Genomic DNA, 15,347 nt, shown 5'->3' on the forward strand with positions numbered 1-15,347 from the left:
ACCCGCCGCCCCTGCATCCGCGGAGGTGGGGTGTCCCTCGTGCGCGGCACCGCGACCGCCACGCGAAACCACGTGGGACTGGGACCTGCCTTCCCTTCCGCGCCACGGCCGCCGCTCCCACTGAAAAGGAAAGGTTAGATGACACACCATGACCCTGCCCCACCGGGAAGGCCGGGCCACCGTGCCACTTACAGTCTCCAGCGGCCCAGCCTGCGCTGAGAAGGGAAAGCTTTAGGAGAAACTGTCAGGACCTCTGCTTCTCCTGCTGGGGTCTGTCCTCCTACCACTAGCCCCCCCCCCCCCCCCACGCTCCACATGAACCTGCCGGCCCAAAGTAACTGTCCTGGCTGTCTGTGGGGCCATCTCTGCTATGAGGGGGCTGCCCCAGGAGGTCAGAAGAGGCTATGGATGGGGCCTCACTGGGTTTGCTGTGACCTGTTTATTCTCCAGCAACAGGGAGGCCTCCAGTGTCTAAATGTAAGCTAGCTCTGCCCGCCTCCCCTTCTTTTTCCCTGCTGGGTATGAATGGATGGCTTAGGTCAGAATGTACCTTCAACGACAGATCCACACAGGGCTCAGTCAAGTCTAAACAAATCCGTATATCCATAGGGGTCAGTGTGTGTGAGTCTCTGGGAGACTCGAGATAGCCTTAAGATAGCCTTAAGAAGTAAGAAGTAAGTGTCCGTAGTGACTACACTACACAGACCCAGGGCTTACGGAAGAGATCTGCACCTTCGCAGCAAGTTGGTCAATTTGTTTGCTATTTTAACCACTTTGTGATTCCAAAACTGCTGTGGGAGGTATAGGCTTCTGTTTGTGGAATAAATAAGTCATGGGGATGAAGGTGCAGCATAGGGAACATAGTCAATGGGATTGTAATAGCGTTGTGTGGTTAAAAAAAAAAAAAAAAAAGATACCCAAACTGTGACTGATGAGAAGGGGCAGTAGGATGTATTGCTGGGGGATGTGATACTAATTAATAAACATGCTTTAGGTCCCCTCCTCCTCCTCCTTCTCCTAGTAACCTGGCATGTTTGATCAACACCAGATTTGCTGCTTGGAAGTTTTTTTATTTTGTTGTTCTGAACAAGGACTCTAATTCTTCTCAGGAATAAGAGAACCTCTCTGTTGGGTATACAGTATTCAGTTGGTGTAAGAAAACACAAACATCACTCCAGTCTCCAGACTTGTTTATACAGAAAACTGAACCTGTGGCTGGCTTAGACTCTGGAGCCTATTCTGGGCATTGTTTTTTGCAATCTGCCCAGACCCTCCTTCCTCTTCCCACAACCACCACACACACACACACACACACACACACACACACCCTGAGAACAGAACCTTTCTTTGGGCAAAAGGGGACTGAAACAGATTTGGGTGTCCACAGCATTTGGTCACACCAGTACTGAGGTGGCCACGTTTAATTTGATAAAATGATGACTGGGAGCCTTTTCCCCCAAGTGGCCTAATAAAATGATGGGGAAAATAACCAGGGTCTCCAGTAAACAGGGAACTTAGCTGTAGTTGTTGTGGCCGTGGTTCTGGTCATACAACCCGAGCCTACCCTAGCCACTAGGTTATTCAGGCTATGAGCTATGCATGCCTGGCAAAACTAAAACCCCACCACCAGGCAGCAAATCTCTGTGTCCTCTCCTGTGTCTGATGGATTGGGTGCCTTCTAAGCCCTAATGAGTCTCACTTTGTACAGTAAATTTGCTGAGAGATCAAAAAGTATTTAAAAGAAAGTTTCCTGCTTTTTCCTAATAAGCAAGGTGAGGATTTATGGTGTGCGGGGAGGAGGGGATCTGGCCACTAGGGCAGGCGTGGAGGCAAGTCTATTTAACATACTCTAGCTGGAGCCTCCTCCTGCATTTAGGGGGTTCAGAGTGCGTTGCGGGAGTATAGAGACACGCAGTCAGGAGTGGAAAAACGCCATTTGGTTCGGAGCAGATGGCTGGCTAGGGGGCTGATGGCGTCTAAAGGCGTGTCCCCCCCTTCAGCCTGAATCCCTAAGGGCTCCCCTTGTCTTCCCAATCAATGAAAATTAAAGTGCAAAGAAAGGATGAATAGTTGGACCTCGAGTCTCTCCTTTGTTCATCTCAGCTACTGGTGTGCAGGAGTTAAACTACAACAGGCCCCTACAGAAACACAGAAGTTAAACAGTCTCCCGTTAGCTCAGCTTTGAAAGGGAGAGGGGGAGAGGGACCAGCGTGAGGTGGGGGGAGAGGGAAAGAGGAGGAGGAGGAGGAGGAGGAGGAGGAGGAGGAGGAGGAGGAGGAGAAGGAGAAGGAGGAGAGGGGGAGAAGAAGAAGGGGGAGGAGGAGGAGAAGGAGGGGAGGAGGAGGAAGAAGGAGAGAGGAGAGGAGAGGAAGAAGAAAGAAGAGGAAAGAACAGGAGGAGGAGGAAGGAGAAGAAAAGGGCTTTCTGCTTGATTTCCCCAATACAGAATCGCGTGGCATAAATTAAGTTGGAAAAGAATGAACGCTTTGGGCAGGATTCTGATGGATTTTACGATGCCTTTCAGTTCCGCTTTGCCGCTGTAATCGAGAAATCTGTGCCACGTCAATTTAACAAATACTTGATACTGAGGGGGGTTTGTTAAAGATTTGGGGCAAGTCTTTTCCCCCCAAGGTTTAAGCCCTTGCGCGTGGAACTTTTTATTTCCAGTTTTCTAAACAGGCATTCAGACGAGACTGTTTCCCACTTCCATTTTCTAATTAAAAGGTTCCTGAAATTTCATTTCTTACTGAAATCTACTCTCAGACTCAGAGGCACAGAGGATTTAGAGCTCACATTCCTTTCTTCCTTTGTGTCTCCCTTGCTCCTGGAACCCTCTCACCTCCCTCCCACCCACCCAGCTCCCCCCCACCACACACACACACACACACACACACACACACACACACACACCAACTTCTATGCTGTAGAGAGAGCAAAGTTTTCAGAAACTAGCTTTCAGAGGAAACATGGATGTAGTGAGAAAAGGATGCTGACACTAGGTGGCAAGATTAAATTAGGATTCATGCTGACCCGGCCCTGTGGGGATGTAGCACGTCCTTACAAAGTCTGCAAAGGGTGGCCGCACTGGGATTGCCACCATCCCGGGGGTGTAGCATCTTTGAAGTCTCCATTTGTTCTGAACCAAACAGTAGGGGGTTCTGGTGGGGTCCAAGCCCGCCTTTCTCACTTCACCCTTACATGCACATTACTTTCGACTCATTCTTTGCTTTTTGACCAGGCAGCAGTGGAAAACCTAACGTGTACAGATCTGTCAATTCAGGAACTTTACGGGTATTTGGGAGCCAAAGAAACAAGGTTCTGGTTGCCTAACGTCCAGAAGGATGGCCATGGTTGAGTCCCCAAGTGATTTTAGATTGTTGTTTACAGTGGTTTTACTTGGTATTTCCCCTCTTCCTGCTCATTAAACAGTACTCTGTGATCTCCACACCCGCTGCAATGAAGGTCACATTTTGCCAGGACAGCGCCGGTTCCCACCAATAAGGTGGCTACAGCACACCTGCGGCGAGGCCCTTGTGGCCAGGCACCCTGGGGCTGTGTCACACACCGAGTGACATTTACTCCCACATTCACACCTTCCACCCTGATGACAGCGCCGTAGGTGCTGGGGGAGGGGGAGCAGACAGGGTTGGGAAAAAGACCCCGAAGTGTGCTTAATGAAGCTGGATGCCAGAGTAGGGATCCATGCGCCACCTTAATTCTGCATTGAGCACACAAGCATGAGAGCAATTTAGATAATTCATTGTGTGATACGTGTGTTCTCAGCCCTCCCAATAAACTCATTTCCCTTAAAAAAAATGAAAACAAAAGTTCTAGTGTCTGATGGACGTGTAAAAACCTAATAAGGTGATGGTTGTGTAAAGATTTCGGGTGGGGGGGGGCGGGCTGGAAGGTCTTTAGAACATGTGCCGGACATTGTTGCAGAGGCCGCGGCGCGCGCGGAGGGGAGCTCTTTCTCTCGGCATTGTGCGGGGAGCAGGTGCGGTCCGCATTACCATACAGCTGAGCGCACAAAGAGCCACTGATTCAGCCTCGCACAATAACAGACTGCCTTAATGACAGCCACGCGAACGACACACACCAAACTCACTTTTTACCAAGCGGAGGGAGGCCGAGGGGGGAATACCCAGGAGAGAGGGGCTGGACACCCAGGAAAGGTGGCGGTGGCCGAGAATCGCTCCGGGAAGGACGTGTGCGCGCGCGCGTGTGTATGTGCGCGCGCGCGTGTGCGGGGCGGGGGTGCGGGCACTAGTTTGAGGCGTCAGGATCTCCCAGCTTGGGGGGGGGGGAGGCGCATAGCGCTACCCAGACCCCGCCCCCACCAGCGGCCTCCCGCTGGCGCGGGGACTCCGGGGTCCCCGGGGGCGCCGCGCTCGCCTCAGCCCTGCTTTCGGAGGACTCCCAGACGCAGCGTCGCCGTCCTCGGCCGGGTGGCTCGTCGATGTCAGACCTTCCCAAACTTCCCGAAACTCACGGCCGCCCGCCCGCTGCGCGCGCCCGCCCCTTTCCGACCACGCTCGCGGCCCCCGCGCCCCCAGACCCCGAGGCCCGGCCCGCGCGGGGAGACGGCACGCAGACGCCGCGTCGGCCGGGCGAGTGTCCCAGGCCGCGTCCGGCGGCCCCAGGCGGGCGGCCCTCGGCGGGGCCGGAGGCTCGGCACCGCCCCCGCGCGTCCCCGCGTGTCCCCGCGGGGCTCCGCGAGCCTGCGGCCGGCGGCAGAGCCGAGGGGCCGCGGCCAGGGCCCCCGCCTCGCGAGCGCAGGGGATTCTCGCGGCGAACATTTTGCAGGAATGTAAATGAGCGCGTTTTGTGTGGTGCGGAGGAAGGCGGGGGGCGGGGGCGGGGGCAGGGGAGGGCCGGGGGCGGGGAGGTGTGGGGGCGGGGAGGAGGTTGCACATTTTACAGCTCACTGACCATTTGGCGATCCATTGAGAGGAGGGTTTGGAAAAGTGGCTCCTTTGTGACAGCTCTCGCCAGATTGGGGGGCTGCTCATTTGCATCTCATTAGCCATGCGGGCGGCCGGCGGGATATAAGGGCGGCCGGCGCCGGCGAGCGCAGACCTCGGCGCGCACCCGCGGAGAGCGGCCGGGCCGAGCGCGCACCGGACGCGCAGCCGTGGCGCGGCGTCTCCGCTCGCCACCCGCCGCCCTGTGCCGGGACCCCGTGCTGTTTATGTGGATGGCACCGGCTGGGTCCTTCGGGGAGACGCGTGTCTGCGCGGGGGCGCGGGACACACGAGTCCGGGACGCTCCCGGCACGCACGCCGCCGCCGAGTGACACGGGCCCGAGCCGCAGGGCGCGCCGCGCACACTCGCCGCCGCCGGGGTCCCTGCGCGCGCTCCGCGGGGCCCGGGATTATCGCCTCGCCGGTGGGATTTCCAGACCTCGGCTCTCTAATCGGACTCGGAGGAAGCTCTTTGGGAATTAAGCTGAAAATCTGGACGCTTCCTCCCCTCCCCCCCCCCCTTTTTTTTTCCTGGGAAGAAGCTTGAGACAAAACCAGGAAGCCAACGACCCCTACCTACTGGTGGACTGGAAGAAAGGAGGAAAACCGAAAGTTGCGGCTCCATCAGCAGTCTCGGAGCCAGCCCTTTGCTCGTGCACCCCCAGAGCGCCGTCACCCGCGCAGGGCGGATCTGGACGACCGCAGCCCCCGAAAGAGGAGACACGGGCTCCGGAAGAAAGGAGCCCTGATCACCCCGGCCCGCGGCGGAGCGGCGGCGCTTCTCTGTCCACGCTCCTGGGGGCCACGGCCACCCCCGGGCACCCCCCGCAGTTCTAGGGCCCGAAGGCGGGGGCGCAGGGGAGCTCCAGCGCGTCCAGCGGTGCACCATGGGCCGCCGGTGCGCCCTGGCCCTCGCCGTGGTGTCGGCCCTGCTGTGCCAGGTAAGTTGTCGGCTGGGGTCTCCAGGGCCCCGCTGTCAGGGCGGGTGTCGATGGGGCACCCGGGAGCCGCGAGGCGTCAGGCAGGGCACCGGGGGCGCAGGGGGGTGGCGAGCCGGGCCGGCGGAGCCCGCGGTGAACCCGAAAGCTAGCCTCGGAGCGCAGGGCCCCGCGCCCTCAGCCCCGCCCCCCGCCCCCCCCCCCCTCCCCCAGGTCTGGACCTCCGGGGTGTTCGAGCTGAAGCTTCAGGAGTTCGTCAACAAGAAGGGGCTGCTGGGAAACCGCAACTGCTGCCGCGGGGGCGCGGGGCCGCCGCCGTGCGCCTGCAGGACCTTCTTCCGCGTGTGCCTCAAGCACTATCAGGCCAGCGTGTCTCCTGAGCCACCCTGTACCTACGGCAGCGCCGTCACTCCGGTGCTGGGCGTGGACTCCTTCAGCCTGCCCGACGGCGCGGGCGCCGACCCCGCCTTTAGCAACCCCATCCGCTTCCCCTTCGGCTTTACCTGGCCGGTGAGCGCTGCACCTGCGGGGCGGGGCGGGGCGGGGAGGGGCGGGGAGGGGGCCTCGACGGGTCAGCCCCGCGCCAGGCACGCTGGGGGCGCGCACCGGCGGGGTGCCGGGGAGGGGAGGCGGGCGAAGGCGCGGTCCTCAGGGTGGCGGCGGAAGGGGCCAGGCCCGGAGCATCGCCTCCACGCCCCGAGTGACCCTTCAGGCGGCAGAGTGACAGCCGGGCTACCGCGGGGCCGAGAGGCGGAGGGTCTGGGAGGTTTCGGAACCGGCCTCTGCCCGTAGCTCCCCGGTCCAGCGAGCGCCTTCTGGGGGACAGTTCTCTCGTTGCCCTGTCCCTGGGCAGGTTGAAGTGCCTTCGCAGCATGACAGCCCCTGGCCCCTGTGTGTAGCCCCCCCACCCGGTGACTGATGACAATCCCTGCAGCCCCGCCTGCTCGCAGCCTTTTTTTTTTTTTTTTTTTTTTTTAACGTGATATCCTGTACTAACAGGCTGAAAAAACACGTCAGGAAACCACTCTTTAAAAAGTTCTTCCATTTCCTTGAGGAAAGTGAAAACAGGCAAGAGATGTCCGGAGACCCTGCTCTGGGCACACAGATCTGCACCGCACCCCAGGCGGTTCCGGACTTGGGTGACCCTAGAGCGTCCCTTTGGGTTTTGGTTTTTAACATTTCTAGTTTATCTTCTGTCTCCTCCCCCTTTCTCCCAGGGCACCTTTTCGCTGATCATTGAAGCCCTTCACACAGATTCTCCTGATGACCTCACAACAGGTAAAAACAAATAAAAAAACTCCAAAACCAAGTCAACAGCTTGCCCAGTCAGTACGCACTTGACCTCTTGTCTCCACCAGAAATCAGCTTCTGTGCTTACATTCTGCAAACTCCTGCAGGAGGCTCTGGGTGGAGGGCCTGTGGCCTCCTCCCCTGCATCACACGTCAGTTCTACCTCCCCCAGTGCCCCAAGCCTCTGGGTTCTTGGTCAGAACCAACGGGAGCACCGTCTTCCCACAGAAAACCCAGAAAGACTCATCAGCCGCCTGGCCACGCAGAGGCACCTGACTGTGGGCGAGGAGTGGTCTCAGGACCTGCACAGCAGCGGCCGAACAGACCTCAAGTATTCCTACCGCTTTGTGTGTGATGAGCACTACTACGGGGACGGCTGCTCCGTCTTCTGTCGCCCCCGAGACGACGCTTTCGGCCACTTCACCTGCGGGGAGAGGGGGGAAAAAGTCTGCGATCCTGGCTGGAAAGGCCAGTACTGCACTGAACGTGAGTTCCTGCTTCCCTCCTTGGTCTACTTCCAGGCCGGAGCTCCCAGGGAGTGGGGGGGTAGTATTCTGTGAGCCAGTGGGGTCCTCACATGTCAGCACTGGAGTGATGCCCTGGTGGGGAAACTGAGGCCAGAGAGCTGGAGAACCTCGCCGAGACCTCACAGCTAGCCAGCAGCGGGGTTGGGGTCAACTCAGAAGTTTTAACTTCCGCTATGGGAAGCTGCCTTTCTTAATCAGGGAGGATTTTGGAGACAGGGCCAGGGGTCAGGAAGTGAGCCGGAGGGAGAGGAGGAAGGAAGGGAGGAACAGAGAGGAGAGTTTGTATGTGGAGGCGCATGCTCCAAACCAGTTCTCTTTGCCAGGACAGCGTCTCGTTGGAAAAATGCTTCGCTTTCTTTCTAGAGTTGGTGTGCTTGGCCTTTTCGCAGACTGAGCGTATTTGCAAATACTCTGTGTGACGCACGTGTGTTGTTAATGACATAGTCCCTCGTGGGGTCTGTGGACAGGAGACCGTGTGTGTCAGCTGAGGCCTGGGTAGGCAAGAGCCACAGGGGAAGGGGCCCGCCTGCCAGAGCGCACACTGCGCTCACAAAACACCTTGCCTGGGGAAGAAATACCTTCACCAAAAGGCGACGGGCCCTGCCTGCCCCATGATTCTGGTGGAGAGCGGGAGGCCTGCGAGGCTTCCGCTGGCTCCTGGGCCTGCTTCAGGTTGGCAGGCCTCTCTTCAGCTTGCGGAGGTCTCACTGCCAGTCTGCACACCCTGGGATTGGGTTTCCCTCTAGTTAGGAGTTGGGTGGGCCCCGGAACTCCCCAGAAACCCTGGTGACTTTTCCTTCTCCTGCCCTGGAGCAGGCGAACCTCCCTCCTTGTCCTTAGGCCCGGAACCTCTTGCCAGGGAGGTCTCTCCGTTCTGATTCGTGCCTGGGGGTGAGGGTAGGTCATTGTTTTGAGCTGTGCCCGGGCCTGAGCAGGCTCTGTTGTCTTACAAACTTGGAGCAGCTCGTCGAGGAGTTTCATAACCCTGTGAAGGAAGCCAGCTCCACATCAGCCCCCACCCCCGCGGGGACCTCTGGCCTGCCTGCTGCCTTCCGTCCGCTCCCCTCCCTCCTCTTCTTCGCTGCGGGGGAGCCGTAAACTTAAACTTTTTTCTTCTTATTCAAACACTGGAGCCTCTCCCCGCCCCCAGCTAGCGCGTGCCATCGATTAGATCTCTCTGGGCAAAGGCGGCGGGAGCGCACGCCAGCTCCCATTGGCGGAAAGGGCTCGCGCGCACACGCGTGTCTGTGTGTGTGTGTGTGTGTGTGTGTGTGTGTATGTGTGTGTACACACACGCCGGGGGTGTGTGTGCGGGTGGGGGCGGGGGGCGGGGGAGGCGGTATTGTCGCACTGGGGCAGCTGCTGGGAGAGCAGAGACAATAGAGCAGCTGTCTTGCCCTGGTACTCTGCATACCAGCTGTCCACCCTTATCGACACACACACTTTCTGGGTATTAAGAGGTGGAGCTTTGTGCATAGAATTGGGAAGTGGGGGAGGAGGAGGGGGAAGGACTTCTGACCCTCTCAGAAGAAAAGGGGATGGGGTGGGGGTGGGGGTTTCCGCGCTCTTTTGTCCTGGAGCCGCTGTGTTAAGAAGAATGCTCATCCCAGGGCGGAGTGAAGTCCACAGTTACCAGGCAGGACCGTGGATACTCCACAGATGGAGATTAACTCCGCTGGGTCTGCCAACTGAGCTGAGCAAGTTTTGTCCCAACCGCATTGTGGCAGCAGCCCCCGGTTGTGTTGGGGAGGATCTTGGGGTGGGGCTTGACCCCGTGTCTTCTCTTTGCTTGTAGCAATCTGCTTGCCAGGATGCGACGAGCTGCATGGGTTTTGTGACAAGCCAGGGGAGTGCAAGTAAGTTTGCAAAAGGGGTTTTTCCCTTCTCTGCTTCTCCTTGTACCTGGTGTATTTGTAAAGTAGCTCTGGGTGATCGTTTGAAAACTTCAGGTAAGAGTAGCTGGCTGTCGGGGTTGGAGCCGTTATTCTCGTGTTTCTACTTAGTAAACATACAGAAACACGTAGAGTCACGGGTTGTCAGTCATGGAAGCCCCTCAGTGGTTATGGGAACGTACGGATAGCTGTCTGCAAGGAATTGACATCGAAGATGGGTTTAGTTCAGGGATTCCCAAACTTTTTGGCATCCTAGGACCACCTAGGGAGCCCCTAAAAATGCTGTCCCAGCGAGCCTCACTCCCAGACATCAGACCCTCTGAGGCACTGGTGTGTGTGCAGGCTCCCGAGGAGACTCTGGTGTTCTGCCTCGTTTGAGAGCCAGACGTGTTGGTGTCGCTGGAAGGTGGTTTCTCGTGGGTCGGGCGTGTGTGTGACCGTGAGCCCGGTGGTGCCGGCGCCCGCCTGACACGTGCTCTCTTCCTAGGTGCAGAGTGGGCTGGCAGAGCCGGTACTGTGACCAGTGCATCCGGTACCCAGGCTGCCTCCACGGCACCTGCCAGCAGCCCTGGCAGTGCAACTGCCAGGAGGGCTGGGGTGGCCTCTTCTGCAACCAGGGTGAGCCCCCAGCCCCATCCAGCAGCCCTGGGCTTCCCTGGCTTCGTCACGGGGAAGATGTGGTCTCCCTGAGTCTGACCCTGGGCTTCTCTTTCCTCCTTCTCCCGCCTCTGCCCCTCGCAGACCTGAACTACTGCACACACCACAAGCCCTGCAGGAACGGGGCCACCTGCACTAACACGGGCCAGGGAAGTTACACCTGCTCTTGCCGGCCGGGGTACTCAGGGGCCAACTGTGAGACGGAGATCGACGAGTGTGGCGCCAGCCCCTGCAGGAATGGAGGCAGCTGCACGGTGAGTCCAGCCCCAGCAGGATTTCCTGCTGAACGGGGGCGCTGGTTTGATACGCATCACGCGGGTCTCTTGGAGCGACCCTGTGACAGCGCTCTATCTTCTCTGCGACGCAGGATCTTGAGAATGGCTACTCTTGCACGTGCCCACCCGGCTTCTACGGCAGAATCTGTGAGCTGAGTGCCATGGCGTGTGCCGACGGCCCCTGCTTCAACGGGGGACGGTGCTCAGACAACCCCGAAGGGGGGTACACCTGCCGCTGCCCCGTGGGCTTCTCCGGCTTTAACTGCGAGAAGAAGGTGGATTCCTGCAGCTCTTCACCCTGTTCTCATGGTAGGACGGCAGCCCCAGCCGCTCTGAGACTTTGTCAGGTGGTCAGCACTGATGAGAATACAGTTAGAGGGCACACGCGTTTCGCGTCCAACCAAACACGTCACTTTGCAAGCTACCCCGAGGTTACGGAGCCCTTTCAACTGAACAGAAACGCTTCACAGAAGTGTTATCCCCGAGCCTGGAAATGCTCAAGGAGCAAGAAAGGCAGGCAGGAGTGTGGATTCTCACGTCCTACAGGGGGAGCCTGAGGCAGAGAGGTGGGATGACTTCTCAAGGTCATATCGCACCACAGGTGTCTGAGTCGGGGCCATGATTCAGTAGATTGCGCTCCAATGGCAGCGCAGCGACTGTTTTTGGAGGGAAGCCCGGCTCAGCTCTGTCACCCAAACATAACCGTCTGGTGTGTCTGTGCAGAAGTGTGGTCTGTTGACGGGCCCCCTGCTCCCCTGTGAGTGGGTAGAGGAGCGAAGCTGGGGCCAGACATGCCAGGCCTTCTGTGAGCTTCGCCATTAGCCACGATGATTGACAGAGAGGAAATCCCTGTCCTTCTGCTGTCCACGTGCCGTACAGAGGGCGTGGCGGTCCTGTGGGCTCAGGCTCTGCCTCCTGTTTGTTTCTACCCACTGAACCAACAGAAAGGTTGGCTGCTTTATTTTAGAGGCAGAATAGCAGGAGGTTTAACAGATTGGCTCTCGAAGGACAGGGACCTCTTCCACTCCCTCCTTTCTTCCTCTTCCTTTCTGTTGTCAACCCTGCTCTTTTCACTGACTGTGGAACTGCAGGCAAGCACATCAGCCTCATTAAGCCTCAGTTTCCTCATCTGCAAACCGGATGTCGTGAAAGTGAATGCAACGCTGTAGCCAAAGCGCCGTGTACTGCCCCGGTGGGAGCGGAGCTGCTGGGAGGGTTAGCTGCGGGGGTGCCCAGTCAGCGTCCGACTTCTGCTCAGGGCATGATCTCAAGGCCCGTGAGTTTGAGCCCCGCGCCGCGCTCTGTGCTGGGAGCTCAGAACCTGGAGCCAGCTTCGGATTCTGTGTCTCCCTCTTTCTCTCTGCCCCTCCCCCGCGCGCGCGCGCGCGCTCTCTCTCTCTCTCTCTTTAAATTTAAATAAACTTGGGGCGCCTGGAGGGCTCAGTCAGTTGAGCGTCCGACTTCGGCTCAGGTCATGATCTCACAGTTCACGAGTTCAAGCCCCGTGTCCGGCTCTGTGCTGGCAGCTCAGAGCCTGGAGCCTGCTTCCGATTCGGATTCTGTGTCTCCCTCTCTCTCTTTCTGCCCCTCCCCCGCTTGCACTCTGTCTCTTTCAAAAATAAACAAACGCTAAAAAAATACTTCAAGAAAAGAGGTATTAGCTGTATTGTTTGCAGTTTACTGAGCTAGAGCTGGACCAGACCCCTCCCCTGGTGTTTGTGTCTAGGCCATGGCTGCCTCATCTGTCTCGCATCCCTGGTGTACCTTGCAGGACTGACACGTAGCAAGGCTTCAGGATATGTCCTGTGTTTCAGGTGCACAGTGCGTGGACCTTGGTGATGCTTACCTGTGCCGCTGCCAGGCTGGCTTCTCCGGGAGGCGCTGCGAAGACAACGTGGATGATTGTGCCTCCTCCCCGTGCGCCAACGGGGGCACCTGCCGGGACGGTGTGAACGAGTACTCCTGCACCTGTCCCCCGGGTTACACGGGCAGGAACTGCAGTGCCCCTGTCAGCAGGTGTGAGCACGCGCCCTGCCACAACGGGGCCACCTGCCACGAGAGGGACCGGCGTTACCTGTGTGAGTGCGCCCGGGGCTACGGGGGCCCCAACTGCCAGTTCTTGCTGCCTGAGCCGCCCCCGGGCCCGGCGGTGGTGGTGGACCTCACCGAGAAGTACGTGGAGGGCCAGGCCGGGCCCTTCCCCTGGGTGGCCGTCTGTGCCGGCGTGGTGCTTGTCCTCATGCTGCTGCTGGGCTGTGCCGCCGCCGTGGTCTGCGTGCGGCTCAGGCTGCAGAAGGACCGGCCCCCTGCCGAGCCCTGCCGTGGGGAGGCGGAGACGATGAACAACCTGGCCAACTGCCAGCGCGAGAAGGACATCTGTGTCAGCGTCATCGGGGCCACGCAGATCAAGAACACCAACAAGAAGGTTGACTTCCACGGGGACCACGGGGCTGATAAGAACGGTCTCAAGGCCCGCTACCCTGCCGTGGATTATAACCTAGTGCAGGACCTCAAGGGCGACGCCGCGGCCGCCGTCAGGGACCCCCATGGCAAGCGTGACGCCAAGGGCCAGCCCCAGGGCTCTGCAGGGGAGGAGAAGAGCACCCCGACGCTCAGGGGGTGCGTGCTGCGGGCCGGGAGGGGACACGCGGGAAGGCCAGCCTGGGAGGGCGCCCCGACGCGAGGGGGTGCTGCACTCTGCAGTCAAACGCTCTACCCCTGAGCTTTACCCCCGAAGGGGGTGCTGCACTCTGGGCCGGCGCCGGTCAGTTTTTCCTGTTCTCACGTGTTTCTTGTGGTTCTTTCATTTTCCCCTCAGGGGAGAAGCACCTGAAAGAAAAAGACCAGACTCCGTGTATTCTACTTCAAAAGACACAAAGTACCAGTCGGTGTACGTCATATCGGAGGAGAAAGACGAGTGCGTCATAGCGACCGAGGTCAGTGCGCAGCCCGGGCCTGGTCTCGGGGCGGGAGCAGGGGCGGGGGGAGAAGTCAGAGGGTGCCGACCTCTGTCTGGAACTAACTTCCCATCCTGTCCTGTGGGCCCACCAGGTGTGAAATGGAAGTGATACGGCAAAGTTCCCGTTTCTCTTAAAATAAATAAAATTCCAAGGATATATGCCCCAGTGGATGCTGCTTGAAAGAGGAAAGGGAGACCCACGGACTGCTGCTGAGGAACCGATCCGGACCCAGCCGGCTCTCCCTTCCGAGGCCAGCTGGGGACGCGGCGTGGCTGCAGCTCGGCGGCGGCCAAGGGGCCTGTTGCACTGCCTTCTAGGACGTTCCCATTGCACTATGGACAGTTGGCTTTTAAAAAATATATATTTAAATGAATGGACTTAATTACTACGTGAGAAGCATGCACTGCCTGAAGTGTATATTTTGGGTTCTCATGAGCCGGTCTTTTCTTGAATTAGAATCACAAACACTGCCTTTATCGTCCTTTTTGATACTAAAATGTGTTTTTTCTAGGTGGAAAAAAAATGTGTGTTATTTTTTTGGACTTGTAAAAATATTTTTCATGATATCTGTAAAGCTTGAGTATTTTGTGATGTTCATTTTTTATAATTTAAATCTTTGGTAAATATGTACAAAGGCACTTCGGGTCTATGTGACTATATTTTTTTGTATATAAATGTATTTATGGAATATTGTGCAAATGTTATTTGAGTTTTTTACTGTTTTGTTAATGAAGAAAATCCTTTTTAAAATATTTTTCCAAAATAAATATTATGAACGACGACTAGAGGTGTGCTTCCTCACCACGCCCTGTGCTCGCTCCCTCTAGACAGAAACGGCTTCTGATTGTCGATTTTCAATGTCTTTGCCTGGTTTCAGTGGCTTCTGTCTGCCTCAGAGAAGCCTGCACAGTTATCACCAGGGCGTCTCCGGGAGGGGCTGAGGAAGGCTGGCCAGCTCCTGAGCAGCCCCTGGGCTCGCCGGGGGTATCACAGGCACATGCAACTCCGCATCGTGCTGACGGGTCCGAGGACCCTCAGAGCTGGCCACCTTTCTGAGCCTTGTTATTCAAGGGCTGGAACAGAGCCTCATTTGGGATCAAATACCCGTGAGACACTTTTGTATTGCCATGGCAAAGGCTTTTTGTCTTAGGATAATACTATTCATCCATTTGTTTATGGGTTATTTCCAGTCAATTCGAGAGAGTTCGTTGCCTTCTAACTCAACAGTTGTGGGGGGACAGAGAGCGGTAAGATAAAAATGTTTTTTATTGAGCGCTGACTACCGGCCCCGGGGAAACCGCTGTGCCTGGCTGGGCTGGTTACTCCTGGTGCTGGCATCACTCCTTTTACAGGAGAGGAAGCTGAGGTTTGGGGAGGTGAAGCTTCTCGCTCAGGGTCAGTCAGTGGCAGAGTTAATGTTCAAATCTGGCAGTCGGGCTCCGTACCCCAGTTTATTTGTTAATATATGTAATAATTTATTCAATAATTGTCGGACACTCAGCTTCTCATTGACAGCAGGACCTGGGGATTTAATAGGCCTCATCACCGGTGTGGTTTGGTGGCTCCAGAGCGTCAGTGTCCTTTGTCAGCTAAGATGACAAGCCCATGTTGGGACAGGTGGCTTATTTCTGGGGTCAGAGGGGAGCAGGGAGAGGAACGGAACTTACTGGTCTAATCACCCAAAGGGAAAACATCAGTGAGCTATTCTTGGTCCAGTGACCATGATAAGTTTATCCCACTGGCACTTGCTGTACAGGTGGAAATTGTGGGGTCTTCCGGGGAGGAGGGGAGGACAGCATGTGTGCTAACCAGTCAGCACGTCCGTCCTTACGTATACAGATGAG

General features: G+C 57.3%; 1 protein-coding gene across 1 annotated transcript; it reads left to right on the forward strand.

The window, feature by feature from the left end:
* Nucleotides 1–4,952: 4,952 nt before the first annotated feature.
* DLL1 (delta like canonical Notch ligand 1) lies at nucleotides 4,953–14,285 on the forward strand. The gene is made up of 11 exons (XM_053904254.1): nucleotides 4,953–5,905; nucleotides 6,116–6,412; nucleotides 7,120–7,180; nucleotides 7,421–7,678; nucleotides 9,515–9,575; nucleotides 10,099–10,229; nucleotides 10,353–10,522; nucleotides 10,636–10,852; nucleotides 12,358–13,162; nucleotides 13,362–13,479; nucleotides 13,595–14,285. The coding sequence occupies exons 1-11, from the start codon at nucleotides 5,852–5,854 to the stop codon at nucleotides 13,598–13,600; spliced, it is 2,178 nt and encodes a 725-aa protein (XP_053760229.1). The 5' UTR covers nucleotides 4,953–5,851; the 3' UTR covers nucleotides 13,601–14,285.
* Nucleotides 14,286–15,347: the final 1,062 nt, after the last annotated feature.

The sequence above is a fragment of the Panthera pardus genome, unplaced genomic scaffold (genome assembly GCF_024362965.1).
Source record: "Panthera pardus isolate Hobbes unplaced genomic scaffold, ASM2436296v1 HiC_scaffold_17, whole genome shotgun sequence".
In the NCBI taxonomy this organism is placed as follows: Eukaryota; Metazoa; Chordata; class Mammalia; order Carnivora; family Felidae; genus Panthera; species Panthera pardus.

Coding starts and splice junctions, on each gene's coding strand:
- DLL1 (XM_053904254.1), top strand. CDS start 5,852: ATGGGCCGCCGGTGCGCCCTGGCCCTCGCCGTGGTGTCGGCCCTGCTG. Junction 9,576..10,098: donor GACAAGCCAGGGGAGTGCAA/GTAAGTTTGCAA, acceptor CTCTCTTCCTAG/GTGCAGAGTGGGCTGGCAGA. Junction 10,523..10,635: donor GGAATGGAGGCAGCTGCACG/GTGAGTCCAGCC, acceptor TCTGCGACGCAG/GATCTTGAGAATGGCTACTC.